At 36.8% G+C, this 25,501-nt stretch overlaps 1 protein-coding gene across 2 annotated transcripts in view; it reads left to right on the forward strand.

The window, feature by feature from the left end:
• The window catches only part of LOC111418114 (Carbonic anhydrase-related protein B), a 116,159-nt gene that overhangs the window by 50,539 nt on the left and 40,119 nt on the right, over positions 1-25,501 (forward strand). For both annotated transcript variants that reach the window (XM_023050567.2, XM_023050568.2), the window contains exon 3: positions 10,505-10,555. In XM_023050567.2, the coding sequence (XP_022906335.1) occupies positions 10,505-10,555 (51 nt within the window). The remainder of the gene's footprint in view (positions 1-10,504; positions 10,556-25,501) is intronic.

The following is a 25,501-nucleotide window of genomic DNA, read 5'->3' on the forward strand; positions in this document are numbered from 1 at the left end:
CTTGCGATTGAGGCGCTGGAGTTTCCATGATATTGACAGAAATCTGGCCAACACTGTTACAAAGCAATATATATCTCAAATCGAGGTCGCTTGCGGGCGAGGCGCTGTTGTCTCGATGATATTGACAGAATTCTGGCCAACATAGCTGCTCAAGATAGATGGTTATTCATATAGTTGTTTACTCTCCCTCAATATCAAGAAGATAAAATGATTCTTATTGTAGATTTGTCAAAAACTTCTAAGAAATTTTCTATGGTTGCATCGTTGGCGGTGCTCAAGTGGTCAATCAATATACATTTATCAAATTCAGTAAACATGGTTTATCATAAAATTCCATATCTTCGGTCCCAAAGAAACATTTTCGATTTTCAAAACTTTATTTAATCATCCTTAAGCTAACGGCGTAATTAAATGATGTCGTCTTCTATTGGAAGCTCATAGAAAAATGTATTATTTATAACTGAAAAAACAAATTAGGTCTAAGAACTTCGCTTAAAATAAGACACATAACACCTCGTAAACTTTTGTGATCCTAACGATGTTTATTAGTATGTTTATCTCGACCTCCAAAGGTACCCTCAAATTCAGTGATAATAACCAAGCAATATAATTCAATTCGAAGGGGTCATAATCGTTGATTGAGTTAAATCAAAGCAATCGTAAAGGTAGATCTAATAATTTCCAAGGTTGAAGTCAAGTAATTAATAGAATTAGCATTACTGATAGGGAATAATATTACTCAAATGAAGTAGATGTAATCGAATAATCCAATTGTATCTAACGAGTGAAATTATTAAATTTCAATTTTGTTGAGGACAAAGATAAAAGTTTGTATAATTTGTAAAATTGTTTACGGAAACATGGTTATACAGCTCACAACATCATAATTACAACAATTAGCGTCCCCACAATTCACAAAAAACTTTCTTTGCTGTCGCCGGTAATTTTTGCTCATTAAAATGTGACAATATAAAGTAGAGAATTCATTAAAACATTATAGCAATAAACTTACTTTTAATGAAGCGCACATGATATAATATTGTCAATTAACTCGAATTTGACTTCAATTAACTTCTTCTAATTTATCTAAGATTAATTTAATACTTTTATTTTCACATGTTAGAATAAACATCGAGAAAAGAAATCTTGTTATTCCACCAGTCCGAGTTGGTTAATCGAAAGAGGTTCCAAGTAATTACGGATAATTCTCTCACGGGACCACCGCTAGATTAGATTGGTGTAAAATCGGTTGCCGTGTTGTCGTTCCGCGTTAAAGGTCGGCAGCTAACAAACTCGATTTGCCGAGCAATGAGTTGACATCGGGTGGGGTCCAAAAGGATTTGACCACCCTTTGACGGCCGCAAACAAAGACTACAAAGCACAATGTCGACCCACGGACCAAGCGAAAACTATAAAAATGATAAAAGCCGGGGACTTTTGCAAATTACCTCCCACGGCGCTTCCACGCAAAAATTAACCCATCTATTATTCAAGCAGATCTGTACTAAGGCGAAGGGATGGAAGAAATTATTCGGCCGCGACAGGTTCACCGGCGAGAACGCAAGAATCCTGAGCGGCATGAATAATCAGTTTATATATTATCATAAAGAACAAACTGCCGGCAGGGAAGGTTATAGGTAGCTAGGGGTTAAAGGTTGTAAGGCCATGCTTTGTGATTTGCATGGGGGATATACTACCGCGGTTTACGGAATTGCATTTTAAAGTTTCACGTTGCCGGAAACGCTTTCGTGAAGCGCCTCGCCCTGCTGGACGTGAACGAAGGAACTCTGTTATGACGTCTTTTTTTCTTTCATTCCAACCAGACATTGTAATTAGAGGAAGGCCTTCTTTTCTAAAGAACAGCATTAAAAATTTCTTTCCATAGTGGATTGAAGCTTAAGATTATTAAAAATTAGCGAAAGTTTTTATTAAAAATTTTCTGTTTCATTTAGTGTTTCCTATTGCGGAATCAAAAATGAGAAGTAAAACAAAGTTTACGCTTCTCTTATTACTCGATCGATATGGTGTTTTGCTCCTACCGGAAGCGGTAACGGATTTCCTGGCAATAAAATCTCCGATTCCCGGTACGAACATTATGATCGATAAGTGAACGAAGAGAGCGTTTCGCGAGAATTCGTGCAGCTTCTCTCGTTGCTCCTCGAGGCGGAACGGCGAGGGGGAAGTTTTAAATAGCTAACCGTAATGGAGCCAAACTATGTTTTGGCGGGGATTGCGACGCCCCGCGCCCGAGCGCGTGTATTACATAATCTTCTCCCTCCCGCTTTGCGCTATTAATCCGTCAAGTTGCGGTGATGGATGCCGGGCTAAGCTGACGCGACTTCCATGCGAACGAGCTTTGAAACTTTCGGGCGTCCCGAGCAAGTGCCGTGTAATATCAGAACACGCCTATTGTGCCTTTTCCCGATCGGCTGAGCGCAAAATTTATAAAGCATAATGACAGTTTTGGTCATAATTCAATTTTCTTGTTTGTGGTTCAAACTTAACAATAGACAGTATATCCCGAATTTATTTCATACTACACTAATGGGTAACCAATTGAGAACGTCGGTAGTTTCAGCAATTTCATAATTCAGATTGAGTCACATTGTACCAGTCATTTTGTTTTCTTGCTTAACTTTAGACTACCAAAAATAAGAAACTTTCACCAGTTTAAAGTAACAATTTAAACAGAATTAAGTACATTAACTTGTGGAAATTGGAGCTGTTATTCGAAACGAGCAACTTGTCGGCACCTATAACGTTGAGTTCGATGGAAAAAACATTGGCCACAAACATTACATCAATTGTGCCGGAAATTACTACCATAATTTGCTTGCCAAAAATATCCACGGTAGTTATTTTGCCTACCACGAGAAATCCCGTGTGCATTGCCTTGATTACGAGTTAGATGATAATATTGCCGATTTGAACAATTTTTATTAAATCTAATATCGTGATGATTATGATGACCTCTGATCTATTTGGTCTACTTTTAGGAAAATTAATGCCCCTTTAATTATGTTTTCTTTTTAAATAGTAATTTCGTTGAAACTATGGAAAATGGAAACTATTTTCGGGAATCAACTCTATCCTACACAAGCTTAATTAAAGCTTGTGTAGGTCGATACGTTAAAATTTGATCAGCCATTTTCGAGTTAGCATCGTTTCGAATAACTGGGATTCTTTACGAATTTTTTTGGCATTCTGTACACATCGGGCTATCATATACCCAAATTGACAACTAAATATTTCATACAATGGTTTTCGAGAAAAAAGTTGTATCGACTTTCAAAAATCAGAGATACGTTTCTCATTTAATTTAGGGTGAAAAATAATCACGAAGACAATGCATTTTATATTTAAATTCATATAGGTTACGTAGAAAAGTTATATCAGAAACAAAAGAGTGTTTAAAAGACCATTCAAATCCATCTACTTTTGCTCATCGATCACTAGAAGACGAAGTATTTTCACTTACACCAAAAGATTTATCGGGCTGAGTGTAATTCCAAATCACCTAATAAACTAACTTGAACTCAACGATTGCTAAAGACAACAGCTATTTATCAACCTATTCATCCTAAAATGTAAAAAAATTTAATGCGTTGTCAAAGAACAATAATAACAGATTTGAACCTTTCCGCGCATACATATTACATATTGTATGTATGAGTAGAAAGGTTCTGAACTGTTCAGAACTACAGAACTCTTAAATCAAAAGAGGCCTAATAGTGCACTTTATTCTCAAACAGAAAAAGAATATAAAATATGAAAATGGAATGTAATATATAAAGATTTGGAGATTTTAAATTAATAGGAAACGAAAGAGAAATAAAAAAAGAAAAAATAATGGTAATAAAACTAAACGTAATTTAAAGTTACACTACGAATATCTCTGTGCAGTAAAGTAAAGCGGGGTTAAAAGGGTTAATTGCAACGCGAACCATTTTAGCGATTACTGCCTATTAAAAAAGCGTTCTGAGAAATCTGATATTAATGTTATGCATATCAGTTCTAAATGAAATTTTAGGAGAATTTTATAAAGCATTGTAGCTGCGTGTAGTTCCATTCAGAATGACGCTATCAAAATCAAAGGTGTAGCTCGAAGGACATATTGCATTAGTTTAATTGTGATAAAGAAAAAGCTTTGTATACTTGCTTTCTATATCAACAATACAATCAGTACTGAACATCAAACTATAGTAGTAAAAGTTCAAACTACCGACTAATGGCTTAATATCTGTATGAGTAATGTACATATCACAGAGATGTAATCTCAAAAGAAGATTATCAGGATTTTCTACTGCATCATGAAAACAAATTTATATTTGGAGAAGACTTCAATCCAAAACATATATCTTGGCGTTTATTTGTTTACCGAACATGTGAAAGAAACTTTTATATCAGACAGTCCAACAGCTATGTTAAAAATCGTTCCTAGCATAACTCAAAGTGATGAGCAGACAAAAACTGACAAAAAGAGATGATACAAAAACTAAATATAAAGAAATCAGCAGAGTATGACCTAATTAATGGAGAAACTTTGAAATATTTACCAATACGGGTGATTATAAAACTGTTACACATTAATGCTGCTTTTAAACAAAAATACTTTCCAAGTATATTGGAAGTTGCTGAAATAATAATGATACAAAAACCTGATAAACCCCCTGATGTTGCATCATGTAGGCCAATCGCATTATTACTGTTACTATCAAAACTATTTGAAAAGTTACTATTAAAAAGACTAAAAGTTGTCATAGAAGAAAAAGCTCTAATACCAATACAACAATTTGGGTTTCGGAATAAACATGCAACAATAGACCAAGTACATAGAATAGCAAATACTATCGAAAAACATAGCAATGGAAGAAAATATAATATAATAGTCTCAATCAACGTATAATCAACTATTAAAATCGTATCTTTCTGGTCGATATTTTAGAGTAAAATGCGAAAATGCTTATCACCACTATATGAAACACAAGCCGGCGATCCACAAGGAAGCTCAACACTATACTTGAAATAAATAAAACTAGTAAATAAATCCAAACAATGGCTAATAAAACTAAATACAAATAAATCGACATACATAAATTTTAGTTATAAAAAAGTAAAGGATTCCGAGTATACATAAATTACAATGCAGCTCCTTACGCCGACACTGCAAATCATCTTGATATGACGCTGGATGGCAGACTCAAATGAAAAGCTCTCGTCAAGAAAAAACATGAGGAAATTGATATCAAATTTGGACAACTATTTTTTGGCTTATTGGCAGAAAATCTACATTATCATTAAGAAACGCAAGCATGTATTAAAACCGAAACGGACATTTTCAACTGTACCTGCAAGTTTGTAAATTTAAATGAAAATATAAGTTTGATTCAAAGATTCCAAAACAAAGTACTAAGATGCATAGTAAATGCACCTTGGTACATAAGAAACACTGACCTCCATCGCGACTATCATCAGTGCTACCAGAAATTGCATCATTCGCATCTAAACATGATAAGAGAATGCACGATCATGCCAACATCGAGGCCATTCAGCTTCTCGAGAACGAGGATGTCCTACGTAGGCTTCAGAGGATGAAACCATTCGATTTAGTGTCCTAGTAACCACTAATAGATCATTGAATTTAATGATTAACTTGTTTAAAGGCTTTGAAAAAATGTAATAGACAAAATGAAAAAGGAGTACTTTCTAATCCAGATATAGTGAGTACATTGTACTAAGTTTTGCAAAACTATGAAGTTGAATATCCACAATATTTTCCAAAATTTTGGATATTATTAACTCTGCTCGGATTTATTTTTTTAGGAGAAATATTTGTATCGTTTTCAACTTGGAAATAGAAAGTGTTTAAAACTAAAACTTATCGCATCTTCTTACTAATCCCAACATAATCAGGGGCATTAGTTCCAATTGATCGAAAAATCCTGAAAATTTCTCTTGGGACACTTTTACGAAGTTGAGTAGCTCACCATCATATTTCGTGTCAATATCCAACGAAATCCCACACTCACTACATCCCTAATTTTAAGCTCGTCGTTAATAATATTAAACAAGGTACACTTTGACAATATTGCTTAGTTTTATCGATAGAATCGCAGCAATTGCATCTAAGATTATTTAGTTTTGTAGAAAAAAGTTTGCTATACATGAAGCGTTATTTTGCCAAAAATATCTTTGAACAAATTAAAAGGGCTGTGTTCCTAAATGTCTAAAATATTTATGCAGCACCTTTTGAAGAGGGTAAAGTTGAATAATTTGGACAGCCATAATACTCAGGATCCTGCTAAAGTATCTATACTATTTGGTAAAAAACTTGCTTTACATAGAATCATGTACATGTATATGTTACACAGATCATGTACGTACAATATTTATTGAATTTTTAAAAGTTAATTTGATTCTACCACATTTTATATGTTATTCTTGGATTATTTATTTTATAAATCTGTTTTTTTTTGTAAATTATATAACAAATCACTTATTAAAACAATTTTACATGGCACACTTTGTGTAGTGCATGGCACACTACAATACTCCCTCTTCCGTCAAAAAGAAATTAATAAGAAGAGGAAGGTAAAACAAAGGTATAACTTAAGAAAGTAATATGTTGTAGTAATAAAAAATAACGATTATATGGTAAAATGTACTTTCCTGTTCGAGGATGACACATGTTTATCTATTTTCGAATTATTAAATTTAATAATGAAATAAAACGCTTTTATCAGAACTTTGAAAGGTCCTTTGTATCGCGGAGATAACGATGGTTTCAAGCCTTTAACTATAATGAAAACGAAATTTGATTGTGTCTGCTTTAGCGATGATAGCCGTCTTCAATGATCGATGAAATCGTTCTAACATTCCATTTGCTTGAGGATGGAAAGATGATTTGTGTATTTGTCGTGTGCCGAGTAATGTGTTAAATTTTGAAAAAAGGTTTGATTCGAATTGCCGTCCCTGATCATGTGTTATTGTGGTAGGTATACGAAATCGACTAAAATAATGCCGGAAGAGTGTGTTCGCTATAGTAGAAGATGTCATATCTTTCAACAGAAAAGCTTCTGGACATGGAGTAAAACGTTCGATAACTGTAAATACATAAGTACAACCCAGGGACGGAGTGAGTGGTCAAATCAAGTCGATATGTATATGATCAAATCTAATTTTAGGAATTTTGATGTTGATGATTGGCGATTTTGTTTGTTTTTGGATTTTTGCTTGTTGACATTTTAAGCAGGTTTTGGTCCAAACATGAATTTGCTTTGACATGTGTGACCAAAACAATCTTGTTTTGATTGCATAAATGGTGGAACGTATTCCGGGATGAGAGAAGCTATGAATTTTGTCAAAAATTGCTTGTTTGAACTGTTGCGGAATATAAATTCTTGAAGATGATGAAGAGGTTTCACACCACAGTTTGATATCAGATTGTGATGTTGTTTGATGTGCCAAACGATTTTGCTGGATTGTTGGAGAATAGCTAAGGGTTCTGAAAATCTGGATAAGATGAATTTAGAGATTCGATGTTTGTTCTGGATAGAGTATCTGCAACAACATTTGAATTTCCTCTGATGTATTTGATATCTGAAGTAACTTGTGCAATATAACTTAGATATCGGGTTTGACGAGGAGTTTTGTCTGTGGACGAAAAAATTGATGTGACAATGGGTTTGTGATCTGCATTTACCATAAATAACCGAAGCGAAACATCAAATAGAACTCATAACAAGTGGTGAATGTGGCGTTAATTCTGAAACATTTCCACCAACATATTAGCTATATCAATGATAACAAAGTAATCGTAGTGCTTAATACACAGCTAAATAATTGCAAGGTTGTTATTGGAATGCAAAGTAAAATAAGATGGTTACATTTCAGTTGGAAAACATAAATTTTCATTTCAAATGTGTGGTTTATGATAGTGGATATTGAGATAACTGTAAGACATACCAGTAATAAAAACAATCCAATTTGAAAAACAGTTTTATTTTTTTATTTGTTATAAATTGGATCATTTCAAGGAATATGTACGTCATAACAATTCTCAAAGCGACTAATACCATCCGGTATTGAATCGTATATCCTTCAAAATTGTGAAAAATACGGCATTCACGTTCGTTATCCAGAGGCGTATTTTTCAGCACGTTCGAGGGCAGACGCGACGGCGGCGTTTGGATCGATCGAAGCTCGGTCCGTTTGAAAATTGCGATGCCGCTCGACGGCCATTATCAGATTCGTATAAATCGTCCTCGTCTAGTCCGATATCAGTAATTAAGATCGGGCCTCTGTAAATTATACGGAACGCGAACGCCCAACAGCGGCATATTGCGCCCGAAGCGACGCCGATGACGCCCGCGCGGACGCCCGTATTTATACGCGACGCTCGCCGCCGCAAACCTAATTTGCACGTCTCCACTCGAGGGTCACCTCCTATCTTATCTTTGCACGCACGCCTCAACTATGGACATAAATTTCACGTTTTATCGAGGAAAAACGGAAAGAATACTCAAAGAGTTTGCTATCTGGTAATAGCTAAAGGAAAAAAAATCAACTTAAATAGATTTTCTGAAAAAATCGGTTAAATATTTCTATTTTATTCTTCTCATAACTTTTAATTAAAGCTACTAAAAAATTACACCTGTTAATAATGAATGACAGTGAAAACTAAACGCTAATCGTTAAATCCTGGAAGTAACTTCCCTAACTCTAGTTAAACTAAACTTCATACCGGCTCTGTCGTATAAATGTTTTATTGAATAAATAATCCACTGACATGTTCGAGAAAATTACTTTATTAAACGTCCTATATAAATAATTCCATTTTGCAAATACCTACAATTTCAACACTTCAGGATTAAACTTCAGGGTAAATTTTCAAAGTAAATAAATTACGGTACGACCCGTCAATACCTAGTCTTAAAACGAGTGGGAGTAGTTTCGCCATTTTTACGAGCGCGCAATGAAAACTTCGCTGGTAGAAACTTCCGGGCGAAGTTCACTCGACGGTAATTATCGGAGCCCGAGCGCAAGAGGCGACCCTTAATTTAAATGCGGAATGACCGGCCGATAAGAATTTTCCAGGGCCTTGATATCTCCAATTACATCGAATAGGGTCGCGGCCGTCCGCAGCAAAAAAAAAAGAAAAAGAACCGTTAGACCTCCACTTCTGGACGAGTTAAAACTTTCTCACGCTCCGTGAACATTCGCCGGACTTCCTTCGACCTCCTAATTGCTCTGCCACGTCACATTACTGCCGTCGTTTGGTGTAACTTTTTCCCAACATACCCCTTTTGAGAACGACATCTTCCATTACCTAACCATCAGGTTAACAATTACAAAATCAAAAAGTAATCCGTTAGATTGGCAAATTCTTTCAGGAAAAGGAGAGCAAGAAAAAAGGGAAATTCATGAGAAGAGGTTTGCCGAGTACCTAGACTTTTACAAGAAGTTATGTAACGTTTTGCACATCCCTCGGGACGTATATAATAAAGACGTGACGTGAAAATACGGTGGTTGGGCGACGTCGGCGTTGGTCTGATGTGAAAGAATGGAACTCTTCAGGAGGTGGAGGTAGTGTCGGAGGAGAAAACGTCGGGGCGTCCTCTGAGGCGTAGCGCGTTGATTCCGAATCGGCCCATATCTTACCATCAGCTTCACTGGCGGTTGCAACATCGCTGTACCCTCGGGATACCGGGCGGGAATGGAAAATAATGAAGGGAGTCTGCCAAGAGAACGATGGTGCCCCAGGAGGGGATTCCCCTCCCTTTCAATCATTTTTGGGTCGACGAAGACAACTTTTATAACAGGAACGCTAACACACAAGAAGCTTGTAGAGAATTTATTATTCTTATATTTTTTGGGATTTCATTTACATAATCATAATTTTTTCATTCAAAAACTAAATTTATTTTTTTTTATATTTATTGAATTTCAAAATCCGTAGTTGCAGGCTTCAGATTAAGCTGAATCCGATCGGGCAATGACAATAGTTGTAGGAAAAGACTCGACGTTACCACTATGGTCCTCGTGGGCCATATTTCGTCAGCTTTGCCATTCGGGATTACCACCGGGCCTCACGGTAACACGTCACTCACACTTCCAGGCACGTATCTCATTTTTAATCCGGATTATCCGGGATCCGTTGCTGGCATGGTCGCCGACATTTTTTCGCACACCACTAGACGACGACGTTTTCGTATTTGCCGAGTAGATCGGCCGATAATAAATGTCTGGTTAGATTTTTAAGGTCATTTTCACCACATGAAATTTATCTATTAGATAAACTGATTTTTATGAAGACCAGTTGTTAATTATTGTTTTAGTTTTATAAGATTGGGGATTTATCCATGTATTTTGGTGTTGAAATGTTCGAAATCCGAGACGACAGATATTTGTCTTGAAGCGTGCTAGGTTTAGACCCATGTCAATTATTGTCAGGGATCAATCCCACACAACTTAAGTTACCTAATTTAGTCTTCCTCTATTTCAGGAACGGCCTCGGTCAGCTGGGAGGAATGGTGGACGTACGACGGGATTTCAGGTAAGTCCCTGCGGCTCGATTACCGTCGAAATGGAAATTTACGTTACGGACCTTATCCGGGAAACGCCTTCTCCGAATTATGTTTCATCGCCTCAAGCGACAAACAAATTTTCTTCGAGAGAATTACCGCTCTAGCTGATTGCTGCCAGTTTCTTCCATAACCCTTATCTCGTCTACATTCCCCCACTCGCACATAGATATACATACAAGTTTAAGTTTCGTGCCGCTCAAAAGTTCTTTATGTGGGTGAGTTGTAGGTTAAGCCTATAAGGAAAAACTTTTGCCACCGTAAAATCAATTTTCTGTCGCCGGTTTCGCAGTGGGAAGTTTAAAAACGCGAGTTCTCTAACATTTGTCAGTCGGGGTGACAATAACAATTTGTAACCTCTAGCGCCGTTTCTCCGCGCTAATATGACAGGAAAACTCCATAAAACTTGTCGAACTGTCCACACTTCGTAATATTTCACCGATAACTTTTCACAGTGGACCCATATGCTTTTTAACTTTTCTTTAAAACCTTTAGATAATATTCGTACTTATATACGACCTCTTAAATAAAGTCACATAATAACCGCTTGAAAATAGACGAGTAGCTGTCAAGAAAACCGAACAACCGGTAGAAAAGAATCCCATTGTTTAACGCGGATGTCTACCTCAGGGGTGACATTATGCAAAGTAGGCTTGAAAATGCAGAGTAGACACGGGGGCTCGAAGTGGTCTCGGAAGCTAGGGGACGATCCTGCTATTAAAGAGATGGACTCCGGACTACCTCCGACCGTTACGTAGAACAATCCTATTAGTGAAACGGCTTCCTGTTGGTGTTTAGGAATTGTATTTCTGATCGGATTGGATTTTAGGGTAACTGTAGAACTCGATACAACATTTCGGCAAAACCCTCTACTTTAGAACCGAAATGATCATCTGTATATGAATAGATCCATCAAGGCGAATGAAAGATGCGCCCTCCCGCAAAAACCTATATCAATATTAATATCGACGCTCAAAGCCGAACTCGGATGGTGTTGATGCTTTGAAGTCGCTTCTTCCGGGAGTCATAAATCATGCGAGTTTTGAAAGTTTTTGAGCTTCTTTATCGGGATAAACAGGAAGATGCGCGTAACAGGTTCACCAAGACTTTTAGAAATAACTTCAAAATTTTTTGTAATAAAACTGATTTGATTTTAATACCTAATCAGTCAGGGTAATTGGGTTTGCTGTTATAAGTCAATTCAATTCGGGGGTTCCGTGAAATTAATTGTTAAATCGGACGCAAAACACCCCTAATCGAGGTACAGAACGGCACCTATCGCGTGGCGTGCAAGTCAATCAATTTCCGATACCGAGAAACGGCTGGGGAACGGCCTAACAGAAGCCCGCTCATTTCCTATCTTTCAAACGGTGATTGATGTGCGGCGGCGCGATGTCGGACGCCGCGACGCCGCGAAAATCGCTGACGCAAACCGTAATTTATATCCATTATTATCGAGAGGGGAGCTTGAACGTATGCGTTACGTAATAGAGTGCTCTACATTTAACTAGCCACTTAGAACCCATAGGCATCAGATTTCTGATGACGTTCATGACTAGATGTCAATTCAGTACAGTTTGTTGTCGAGAAAACAGATAATCGTCGTTGTCAACAAATCAATTTATTATCTCTGTATGCTGTATCGTGTTTATTCGTAAAATTGTTTTCTGCTTGATGAGTGACCTTTTTCTTAAGTTCTGCTAATTCAGAAGTTCTTTAAAAGTGGGTTTTCTCGTTTATTGTGCTTTAAGTTCACGTTTATATAATGCAAACTGGTGACATACTTGGACTCCTGTCTAGGTTTCCTACCTCTGTTAGTTTGTTTATGACAAGGTAAAGGGCTAATATCTTCTTTGTTGTACATTTTACTGTTCGAAATGTTGTTCCTGCAATGATTGCAATGATTGCAAAGTCAACACATCCCTTGGAGGAGTAAGTTTTATAATCCTTCGTAGCACTATAGGTGTGTTTGGTCGAGGTGTCCATGAAATGTTCTGCTGGTGTTCTTTCTCTTTGTCTTTCTATGACAAAATCATGTTCAGCAAACCTATCCCTGTTTAAGAGACATGTCCCAGATTTTCAAAATCCATTTACGGAAATTTCTGCTGTTGCAGTTTTTAAATAAGCAAGACAGAATTTATAGTACGGCTAGGATTTTGATTTAGAATCTAACAAAGAATGTAGTAGTCCTACAATCATTGTTGTGACAACGTGCCCGCACACTACGGCACATCATTCACCACGCCCAGTCAGCTGTTATTATGATCCATACGTTTGCTGTGTATTTTTAGAGGTTAATAAAAGTAAATCAAATGAGTATCATATAACCTCCAAAAATACACAGCAAGTGCATAGAACTCAATGACAGTTAACTGGGCGTGGAAAATAGTGTGACGTAGAGTGCGGGCAACCAACCCGTAGTAGGCTACAAAACAACAATAGATGTAGCAGTCCTGTTAGATTCTACTGTCGTTGGCTTTAACCACATTTGAATTTGCTTTGACATGAAAGGTCTAACTAGGGCTGCATTTTGTATGAGGTATGTGGTGGTATACATAATATTATAACGTAGTTTTTTTGCGCAATTTCTATTACGTCAATATTTCTTGTGTGACTATAGTGTACATCAAGAATAAGAAAAACCGGATCGTCACAAGATGGTTTAACAAATTGGATAAAATGTTGTAGCCATTGGGTGAAAATATGTTGTTGAATCCAACCTGATGGGAAATACGCCGAAATGGACCCGGGGGAAGCTCTATCTAGTAATTCCGCTTTCATATTTTTTCTGGGAAAAACGAATAAAGGTGGAACAAAACTCCCAGCCGGGTTCATACAAAAGACAACGGTCACTAGTGATCCTCTTTCAGCTGCAGTAACCGTTCCAACCTGCTTTTTGCCTTTTAAAGTGATAACGCGACAATTTTTGGACTGAACGGTTGTTATTCCACGTTGAATACTCTGGCAGGATTTTTTTGCATTTGTGGTTCCAGTAGATCAAAAAATGTATTTACATTGTTTGCGGTAAATCCTTTAATTCTGGCTTTTGATAAAACCCCTTCACCACTTCTTACCAGCAGCTCCAGTCTTATCAGAAAATGGGTGACGCAAACTATTTCTAATACCTAAGTGATCCATTTCCAAACAGTATACCACCAAATTTTCTTCTAATTCAGAAGAAAGAATCGGTTTTCTTCCAATCGAAGCTGCAACTAATTCGTCAGGACTTTTATGAGTTTGTTTAATATAATCTTCTAATGTTGATTTCTGTACAGCAAACAATTTAGAGGCTTTAAGATACTCCATTTCTTTACTTCTAACCGCCTTATATAATCCACCTTATGGCTATGTACTAAGAATTTATTGTATACAATAATCTGTCTACAATTCTTATGTATGTAATCTACATTACCTTATGGTTATGTATGTTTGTCAAAACAAATAATTAAGAGTACTAGAAATACCTTGCCATCCGAAATTAAGAAACCATCCAAAAATATGCGACTTTCCTCTAACTTTATTAAAAAAAATTTATTAAAGAAAGTAGTTTTTATGTCACTTTTGAATACTTGAATTCAAAGGATGGTCTATTGAGAATTGTAAACGACGAAGGATTTCAGTCTAGCTCAGCAGGTCAAAGGTGCAAGTAAGTTATATTGATGCGGTGGAAATTGTCATGAGGATTCGGAACCGATCGGCTTCGTCCTTTACCCCATCGGTCATACGTTGGTCGATCTTTTATTTATACACTGGGTCGCTTATTGTCGACCAGGCGACGTTACGTGGTCCGTTGGGAGCTTAGTGGTCACTTTTGTACAAAACCGAGTAAAAGCGTCCGACGTCCTGTTTGCTGACGGCAACGAGGCGGTGGCGTTGGAGGCTGGATTCACTTTATTCCGGTTTAATATAAACGTCAACCGCAGATAAAATCATTTGTTTCGCGCTAACCTATTGGTGCAGTCTGGGTTGTAGAGATTTTTGTTGGTCGTTTTCGACTAGAAGTGCTGTGTTATAATGGGGGCGCCGCGAAGCGCGCCTTTTCCGAGGAATAAATCCTGCGGACCTGCCCCGTATTCAGTGGGAACCTCAAGTGGCGCTTAGCTCGTTGCCGTTTTATGTGAATTTTAAATTTAAATAACACGGGTATAAATAAACAGGGGGCGCCCGCGTCGGCTGGAACCGGCTATTCTTCCACCACCCGGATCCGTACGTACAAGTGCATCGTTTGTGTTTATTCTTCTTTTCCCTGCCATGCTGCGGCAATAATTCTACTTACAACCGCTTCACGTTGATTCACAAAAACGCCCCCGCTTTAAACTTTAATTGTGGGTCGTTTGAATTTAATTTTATTCCGCCACCTGGCCGCGCGTTCTTTCTAAAACCCCTCATCTAGACTGTGTGTGCCGCTTGTATAATTTAGTCACTAATGCGAGACCGAAAGGGAGTTGGCGGGGTACTAAATGCGCTGCACTCAACAAATTTTAAATATTTTACTCGACGTCGGTTGACCGGCTTTTGCCTAGTGGCTTTGATGCATCCTCGGGAATATTCTGTTAATGGGGCGACTGAATTATTTTAAACCATAAACGCTTAACATTCTAAATTTAAGAGGTTAACCATTACAGATAAAATTTGATTATTTACTAGGTACTCATTAAATGGATATGAATAATGTGGGGATAATGTTCAGTCTCAAGAACCGCAAGAAAATAATTTGCACTGCGACTGTAATTTCGACGATTCATATACACACAACAGGAAACTAAGTGCACGCAATTGTGCCGAGATGGCGGAAGGCCATTCTTCACGGGCAGCGAGGAATGTAACCGCGAAGGGCCACCGGCCTCGAGAAGGCAACCCGCAGGGGCATTAATTACAGGAGAGAAGCGCCCCAAATGAATGTGGCGGCTTCCTTTATCTAGCCCAGGGCCAGAAGCCCCATTGTGTGACTCGACTCTGTCGCACCATCTACACGACGCTGAAGACTCTGAAGGGATTCCCAGTGTGGGCTAATTTTCAGTAATTTTGGGGGGAAGGGGATGATATTACAGTTACTGTTTGCTCGTTTGCGCGGTAGTTTTATGGGTTTAAAGAGGACATATTAAAGTACATGACGTACAAATTGTGAAAATTTGCACGTTTTCCATAGAAATAAATAACTACGGAGATGAGCCTTCCTTGCTTTGTAAACTCGTACACGATACGGCTGATGGGCGCCTGTCAGGGGGCTGGATCCGAGCAAGAGCCTTTCTCCAAAACCCAGATTTTGACGTCGACTCCTCGCTCTTATCCCGCCTCATACCTCAAACAGACAGGCAAAATAGACGGCTTTCTGCGCGCTATCTCCTTGCCTTTTTGATGTTCACCACTCAACATGGACGCGACTTCATATCTTACACCCAGATTTTCAACTCCAATTCTCGGGATCAGATCGAGAAATAACGTTTGCTTATTTGATTTTGTCGGGTGTTCCCCCGATATCATTTCATACTTCGAATTCAACACTTTTATTTACAATATCACATAGATTTTTATATTTATTATTTAAGTACAATTTTATTCCGTGAAATTCGCTTAAATTGAATGAGATTCTATGTACGTAACCTGGTATATTTAAAGAGATGGTAAAATCAAGAAGAAGAGAAAATTTAATCGTTTACAAGTCTTGGTCGGATGGTATCGTGGTTGTTACGAAATATCCCTGTGATCTCCGCAACTCCGCTTATCGTACAATCGCAAATGCTGCCACCGTGACGCTACAATGTAACGGGAGCGTTCTGCAGGCACCACCAAACTCACGGGCCGTTCCGCGGAATTGGATCCTGGGTAATTTTCTTTTTACGCGACCCGGTGCAATAATGGGAAAAGTTATAATTAACCGTTTTTGTTTCGGGCAACTTCGATTAGATAAGGAAAAAAATACCGAACACCCCACTGGAATTACTCGTCGTAAATAATTTAGCACCACGATGTGTCGCCGCCGAATTCGGAGACACCCTTCTCTTTTTGCTCGGAGGAGGGCGGCGCACCCTTAGGGAAGCCACAAGTTGACGGCAAGCAAAAAAGTTTTTAATTAACACCGTTTTACCCCGAGGAAAGAAGACCGCGTGGTTATTAAGCACCATGAGAAGACTTAGTGAACTTATTATATCTTTTTTTAAAACGCATCTGTCTAGTTTAGTAATAACGTAAAGTAATCAAAAATTAAATTTTTATATGTTTATACGTGCTGTAACATTAAATTCTTTTTCTTTATTACAACGCGAAAGACTTTCGCAAACCAATTTTGTCCCTTGGAGATCTCTTTTACGATCCGTAGCTTAATCCTCTGCAATTTCCAACCTGCAACTTTGCACAAGTCTTATAAGATGAGCTTGGGGTAGCTAAACTTGGTATTTTCACCTATTCATTTCCACTTGAGCTTTAATATAATTTTTTAAATAACGAATAAAAGCTATTTATGTAGTGTAGTTAGCTCATTAAATTTCGTAAATAATTGCATCAAAATTTAATTACTATAAGGGAGTAAATCTTCGTATCCTACAACCTACAGTTTATGAATCGATTTATGTGAACACAATAATGTGTTATCTGGACATGATATAGTTCTATTACAAGATTGGCGTACATGCTTATTATTGCTTAACCCCCGTACTCAACATCCCCATTAATTTCTCCCTTTTGATGGTACTATTATATAGCCTGTTTTAATCCACCGTGTATTAGAGTAGTTTTCTAACATTATTCCGAAACTAATTACTACGTTTGCTGTTTGGAGTTGGTCACCACGCAAACCAATAGTTTATGCGGCTAATAATCCATTCATTCTGATTATTCAATTCCCCATTGAATCGAGCGCCCAAATGATACATTAATAAAACATCAACACTCCATATCCGGGTACTATTAATACAAGCAGTAACCTAGTTTCTAAAAGCTTATAGTCGTTATATCGTACTAGTACAAAAACGATTCATTCCAATTCGTTTCAAGTTAAGGTTTTATGATGGTATAGAAGCGTAGGGAATTTTCTTACCGGAAGTCTAGAATCATAGCAAACCATAAGGAACACGTGACGCTACAGCATTAGCAAACGTGAGCCATCATGTAAATTTTTTGCAATATATGGCCCGGTATTCAATGGCTCCATTACGTTATATTACATCCGGACCTCACTCGGTTTCAGAATCTAATAGATCTCCATATGTATAGTTCAAAACCAGGTAACACATTTTTATACTCATCATGAAAAATTATGAATATTTTGATTGATGTATAAACGTAATAAGCTGTTTTATTTATATTGATTTCACCAGCTGCATTAACCTAAATGGTTTATAGAGCGTATCCGTGCTTTTTCATGTCACGTCATACGTCAACAGTCAACATACATGTCGGAATACACGAGTCAACCCTGATTTATTATTCCATGATATACACTAACCGAGGAGGTCAAGTGTACGCAAACCGATTAGGCCCTTGATGAGCCAAACATAGTTAACTACACGGTAGTTATTTATGCAATCGATCAAGTGAGTCCAGTCAAACGTCGAGGCGACGTTGATCATTATAAACAAGACCCATAATGTCAGGTTACAATCTAACGACTGGTATGACCTTGCAAATATCGATAGTAACATTTCCGTTGACGAGGGAGTTTGCCTGTTTTTGTGGCGAAAGGAGCGAGAAGTAAGAGGATGGTGAAAATATTAGCTTTGTAAACACCGCGGCCGTAGAAAGAGATAGCGGCATTCCATCACGATTCGCGCTTCCCCGCTGTTCGGATCTTTTATTCAGGGTGCCGTTGAGCGTATAAACATGTTAAAGCGTTTCCCACCCGGTTTGTTGCTTTCCTGGAAAATTATTCCCTTCAATTATTCACCGCGATCTATACTAGTACCGGTGCTATTCAAGTTTAGCGTTGTACTTCAACATTTCTTGTAGAACATGATAGGTAAGTATCGATCTTGTAAAAGTAGGGGTTAACAAAAAGGGATATATAATTTTATATTGTATGTGTAGGAATAGTTTTAAAGTCGACTTTTAGTTTTAAAGTAATGCAAGTTCGCTATTTACACCACGCAAACTATAGCCCGTAAGGATTTATATCTACATGTTAAGCGATTATTTCCGGCTTGAAGATATACCGAACTCATTAATCAATATCCCCACCCGATGGGAGTACCCGTAACCGTGGAAGAAACCTTAAATGGGCTAACGCTCGGCGGCTTGGCAAATTAGAATAGTTTTGCGATTAGTAGAGGAATTCGCTACCTGCTGGAGTAATACTGAGCAATATATGTCATTAGTGGTGTACACATTGCTTAGCGGTTAATGTAGTATAATAATGCAGCAGTGCATACAACGCCGCAGGCACATCTATCTAACTATCTGCCCTTGTCCGGGGGTGGAGTGAGGGACTTTCCTTCACCGCGCCTCCAAGCCCAATCCGCCCCTCACCCACATCCGGTCGCTCAGCATTCCGCCAGTAACATGCACATTCAGATAACAAAGCTATTACAGATCTGGTAGATACCTGAGCCACGCCGGGCTGTCAACGGCACCCCTGATGTTCCATAGATTTGCTCGCGTTCTATCTATAATTGAATTAACGAGCAAAGTAATTGTTAATTAAGTTTCACCGACCGCCACTACTATTTGAAGTGGAGTGGAACGGCACGTTAGAACCTCCGTGTCGTTTGACCAACGGCTTTATTAAACCAATCTAATCCCACAGGAGTATCCTTTGAATCGCTAGGCCACATGAAAACCCTATAATAACTTCTACAGTCACTCCACCATATACGAACTGATTGTTTGAATTTAAACGTCAAAGAAAACTTAATTATAAAATTAATTGGTATCTACTAGTATTAAGTTTTATATAAATCCTGTAAGAATAAAAAAAAATGTGTACATGTTGCGAATTACCAGCTTTGGGTTGTTTATTTGAATTCTAATAAATGTTGAATGGCAATAGTTAATTGTTATAAAATATAAAATAATAACCCTATTGCAAACAAACTTTCTACATGTTAGTTTGGAACCTTATTCTCACTTAAAATAAAGATAAAGTTCATGATAAAGTGCACACTTTTCTCTATTAATTGTAACCATTTCACGGAGATATCTCAAGAATTTGATTTTGTTCGATTTCTTAAAATGGTTGTAGGTTTGTTAAAGGGTTGCTTTGAAAGAGCAACATCTCATGTACGAATAAAAATCTTGAAATTCCGTTTTGTTTATGATAAAGTACTCTTTTATCTATAATTTGCGAATGTTTCATTAAGATATCTTAAGAAGAATTCTCTGTCGCTTTTAATTTTTGAGTTATGATCAAGTTTAACATCGTTAAGCATCAATTTTGAAATTTTGGGGATTTTCATTTTCTAACTAGAATATAACTAAACCTAAACTTAATCAAGTTATGAATTACGCCTTTTTGGTTCATTTTAAACACTTTGTGTAATAAAATTTTTTCTACGCCCCTTTTAATTTTTGAGTTATGATCAAGTTTAACATAGAAAAACACCAATTTTGACATTTTAGTGATTTTCATTTTCTAACTAGAATGTAACTAAACCTAAACTAAATCTGGTTACAAATTATGTTTTTTTGGTTCATTATAAACACTTTATGTAATAAACTTTTTTCTCTGCCACTTTTAATTTTTGAGTTATGATCGAGTTTAACATCGAAAAGCATCTATTTTGACATTTTAGTAATTTTCATTTTCTAACTAGAATGTAACTAAACCTAAACTAAATCTGGTTGCGAATTGTTTTTTTGGTTCATTATAAACACTTTATGTAATAAACTTTTTCTCTGCCACTTTTAATTTTTGAGTTATGATCGTGGTTATTATCGAAAAGCACCAATCTTGACATTTTGTGGATTTTTACTCTCTAACTAGAATATAACTAAACCTAAACTAAATCTGGTTATGAATTATGTCCTTTTGGTTCGTTATAAACACTTTATTGTTATAACATTTTTTTCCACCACTTTTAATTTTTGAGTTATGATCGAGTTTAACATCGAAAAGCATCAATTTTGACATTTTGGGAATTTTCATTTTCAAACTAATTTGGTTATGTATTATGAATTTTTTCCACTCCATTTAATTTATATATTGCAGTAATTCAGACTGATACGAGTATCTGATAGGAATCGTTAAAACTTTAAAAGTTTCCATTATCAACATAAACGTACTACGTTTTTACCTGTATTGAGAATTTATTCTTATTGTTCATGAAATTATCGATATAACTTCTTTCAAAGACTTATTAATGTAATCTTTCACTTAATCACTAATAATCTATCCCGTAATATCACTGGAAAGCAATAAAATTTCAATACGACTCCAGAATTTTATCTTCAAAATTCACCGATAATAATAGAGACTTATTTAAAACCATATTGTTCCTGAAATTGAAGAAATTAACCAACAAATTGATACAATATCATCGATAATCATAATTTATTTGGAAAAATGAAAAAAAAAAATCTATTTAAAATATTTTGATCGACATTGTATGTTGTTCCGAGCATACTTTTTTTGTCTATTCGACAGTTCGATATTTAGGATATTCAGTCCGATTTAACACAACATCACATGATATAAAATTAAGTCCTTATTAATAATTAATAATTAAATAATTTATTGAGTTGTTATTTTCTTTTAACTTTAATTAAATTGGTCCTTTGGACTGCACTCACACAATTGAACCCTGAATAAAAACCATAATTAATCGATATAATTCATCAATAATCTGAACCAATACAATATATATATATATACATATAATTTTTAATTAAGTAAAATTAGGTTGAAATATCACAACATTGACGTAATGTTTATACAGGGTGATTTATTACCTCACCATCAAACTTTAACATATGATAGCTAATCCAATTACCAAAAAAAATGTTAATGAACATATGTCCTATTTCAATTATTTACCAAATTATAACACTTTAAAGTTTTCTGCAGCGAATTTATTAATAGTCAGTAAAATCAAACATTCAACAAAAACAAAGTTGTCATTGTAATATGTCAGCTTGCTGTAAGGTTTAATTATTACATACAAGAAAAAACTCAAAATGTACGCTTATAGCACTGAAGAGTATGCTGATATAATTTTCGTGTATGATTTTTGCAATGGAAATGCTCGACAATCAGTACGAGAATATCAAGAAAGATTTCTCCAGCACGATGGTGCCCTACCTTATTGCGGAAGAGTAGTTGTCGAGTCGTTAAACCATTTTATAATGGTCCATTTACTTGGCCACCTAGATCTCCCAACCTTAATCCATTGGAATTCTACTTATGGGGTCAAATGAAACAAATTGTGTATCAAGTGGAAAATAACACACGAGAACAGTTATTAAACAGAATACAAATGGCTGCTACTGAAATAAGAAATCAACCAGACATTTTAATTTGGCGGAAGAACTCTTTAATTCGTCGTTGTGAAGCATGTAATCTAGCAGAAGGAGACTATTTAGAACAATATTTGTAATATTTGGATTAGCTATCATATGTACATATAAGCTAAAATCAGAGGATAATTGAACAATGTGGTATATGAAAATCGAATTTTTGCAATGCACACATAAAATGCATGGTTGTAGTTTCAAAAATAGTTTTTAAACGGACTAAAACGAGTGCCGCACGCGCAATGAATATTTAGCGCGAGGGTTTGTTTTTCGATTGAGCTATTGAGTGCGGTGCGTATAGCTTTTGAGAGGTCCGGCAGGGGAAAAGCGATTTTAATTCGACGCCAAACAAACCGGAAATTATTCGAATAGTTCGGTGAAAAGGGCCGCTGTCACCGCTTTAATTCGATTCTCCTGCCTGCACTCTCTCTCGATGCAGTACCAGGAGCGCCATTCGTCACGATGGACCCACGAACTCTAGGGGCCGTGACGCGCGTATTGATTTAGTCGCACAAATTCCTGCCATAAATCATCGAATAAATAGTCTGCGAAAACCGCGGGATTGAATTAAAACAGGTTATAAAAAAATGCGGCCTCTCCATCCTCTATATTCTCTTTTTAACCCTTTGACAGTTCCTCGCGTAGTCATTTATCGGTCCCTTTACAGAACCGGATATCAGATTAATCGTTGCGCGGACGATAAATTGAATAATGACGAAAACAAACGGAAAAAGCTCGTTCGCGCACAGCTGCCATCTGGACACCACATGACTGAGCGAATGTGTAAAAAAAATCATGACGAACAATAAAGCAATAAATCATGACGAATCTGCGAGTAGATTTCCACATGGACATACGTCACCGTTTCGATGAATTATTATGCTAGTGTAACGTGTATTGCATCAAATCCGTTAGCACATTTACTGGTGTCCGTTAATCTCGCCTCGAAAATAATCCTATCTTACCTCTTACTACTTAGCTTTCAGAGCTTTCCTCCGTTAAATTATTCCCACAGGAAGAGTTCTGCGTGACGACATTATCGTACGGGACGTTTAAAATCTTCGGTCACGACCACCTCTTCCATCTTGATTGCAGATCGCCAGATTTGATGGGCAGTATAAACGCTTTTCAGTGTAAAACACCGCTCCCACAGTAAAACCCACAGTAAAAGTTTAAGTATCTTGTTAATGCTGGTTTTAATTCCTCTGAAAAGGAACTTCCTCTTAGTACCTTTTATACCCTTGCATTTCTTCAAGAAACAAAATTTTGTGCTTTTATACAACATCTCCACTGATTGTAAAGCGATAAAGATAAAGTGAGTGTCGGTGGAGGGGTTAGGTAGTTGTTTCAGCAGGGGTATAATCCTATAATTATAAACAACGCCGAGCTAAACTACAAGTTAGAGGGGAGTTTCGCCCAATAAAACAACGGGCGGACTCGCTCGTTGTAGACTTGCGGCGGTTAGCTTTAAAACCATAAAGGCGAAATTACAGGTCTCCAAGGCCGACTAAGAAATTTATGCGCTCCGGATGAAATTGTTTCGGTTTCGGGCCAACTTCGGCTTGGTGGCCGCCGCCGGGCGTCGTCGCGGCGCTGGTGCCGCCTCTTACGGTAGGAAATTGTTAATTATATACCTCCCTTTGTGGGTTGTGGATACAAACCGAACACATCGACCCATTGTATGCATTGAACAGAAAAAGATGAAATAAATAACTTATAAGAATTTTGTGTAAAGTTAAGTAATGGTAGCTTTCAGATTTGCTACAAATCCGCTAGAAATTCCCGGGGAATAACAAGTAAAACGCGAGGGATTAAATTCGTACAACTACGGCAATTACTAATGTGTATATCTGCAATTTGTTCGGCGCTAACGACAGTGTTTACAGTAGCGGGAATGGGTGCCGTAGATTATGGGAGGTGTTAATAGATGACAGGTAATTATTTCGACGCTGGACGCCGCCTCCCTCACAAAATTCATTCGACCATACCCCTGAACCCAACCCAACAACGGCCGGAAGATACGGACCCGGTTGTATTATTGTCATTCTGATGCAAATTGCGCCGATTAATGTCACGTGAGCGGACGACGAGGGCGAGCACGGAAATGAAAACCAAATGTTTGCGCGATTATGTGCATACATTTACTTGTGCTACCCTGGGCTACTAAGTCACGAGATTATATACACTCAAGTAACATTTTTGATTACTTTAAGGTATATAATACTTATTAAACAAAATTTTTTTAAGAAATTGTTGCAAGTCTTTCAGCAATAATAAATTCGAAAAAAGAATTTATGTAATATTTTCGTTGAAAAATTAAAGGATGAAAATTCATGGTACATGCTATGAATGGAGAAGGGTATGAATTGGGGAGAGCATAAGAAGGAAAGGGGATGAGTAAGTGAGTAAGGATTCGGAAGTTGCGACATCAAGTTGTCACCACATTTTTTGCTCTCGTTCATTACGAGGTTTTTTTAGATAATGTGAAGCAGTTTTATGGTAAAAATTATGTGACATTATAATTAGAATTTTTTTAAAAATATTTAATACACGTTGTATGGACTAGCAGCTTCTCTTTGTGGCGGTTTTATACAGATTTTGTATTTAAAATTTAAATATAATTTAAAAAGTGTAATTTAGTTAAATTCGCCTTATACCGTTTTATTTTTTGTGATACAGTTTATGTAAAAAGCGGAACATAATTAATCGAATTACGTACACTTGTAAATAGCAAAAACGATGTTAATTACATCGCTAGAGCAACTACAAAGAAAAACCTAAAGAAGTATCCTAGAAAGAAAGATATGAGAACTCAACCTTATATTTCTAAAATCCTTAATTTAATTACAATTCTACTTAAGCCATAAGCAACCGGTAGTTTTTAAAACGCCAACTTCCTCCCAATCTAATTACATCCTCGCGCGAACTCAATATTTACACAACCTTTTTCTCTTTGAACGAGGGGGTCGCAGATTTCGAAGCTTAGTATTTGTAGGAGCAGTTCTAAAAAAAATCCTTTTTAGATCCTTTTGGGCTGCTTGATTTATGTGAACCTTTTTACTTTTCAAGAATCACTTTTTTAAGATTTTGACTAACTTCACTTTTCTACGCGATGTATTAGTCAACAGGTCCACCAATTCCCTACATAGGAAATCCAAGTGCTTTTCTTTTGTCACTTTGCCGTTAAAGGCGTTAGGAGCTATCAGTGTTGATGAAAAAGTTTCTTTCATCATCAGAAATAAAATCAATTCAGGAAAATGATGGTCATATTTCTACTTTCCTGGTCACCTATGGCAAAAATGTAATCTTCACTGAGTACTATACGACCTTAAAGCTTGTATCTACTATAACGATGATGTAACGTTTCCCAAATATAAGTCTCTACTTACAAGACCATTTTTTTCACTGTGTCACTCTTTTCTCCACTCTTAGTAATAATAATAAAGGGCTTTATTTTGCATATAACAATAATACAATTC

The sequence above is a fragment of the Onthophagus taurus genome, chromosome 11, assembly GCF_036711975.1.
Source record: "Onthophagus taurus isolate NC chromosome 11, IU_Otau_3.0, whole genome shotgun sequence".
In the NCBI taxonomy this organism is placed as follows: domain Eukaryota; kingdom Metazoa; phylum Arthropoda; class Insecta; order Coleoptera; family Scarabaeidae; genus Onthophagus; species Onthophagus taurus.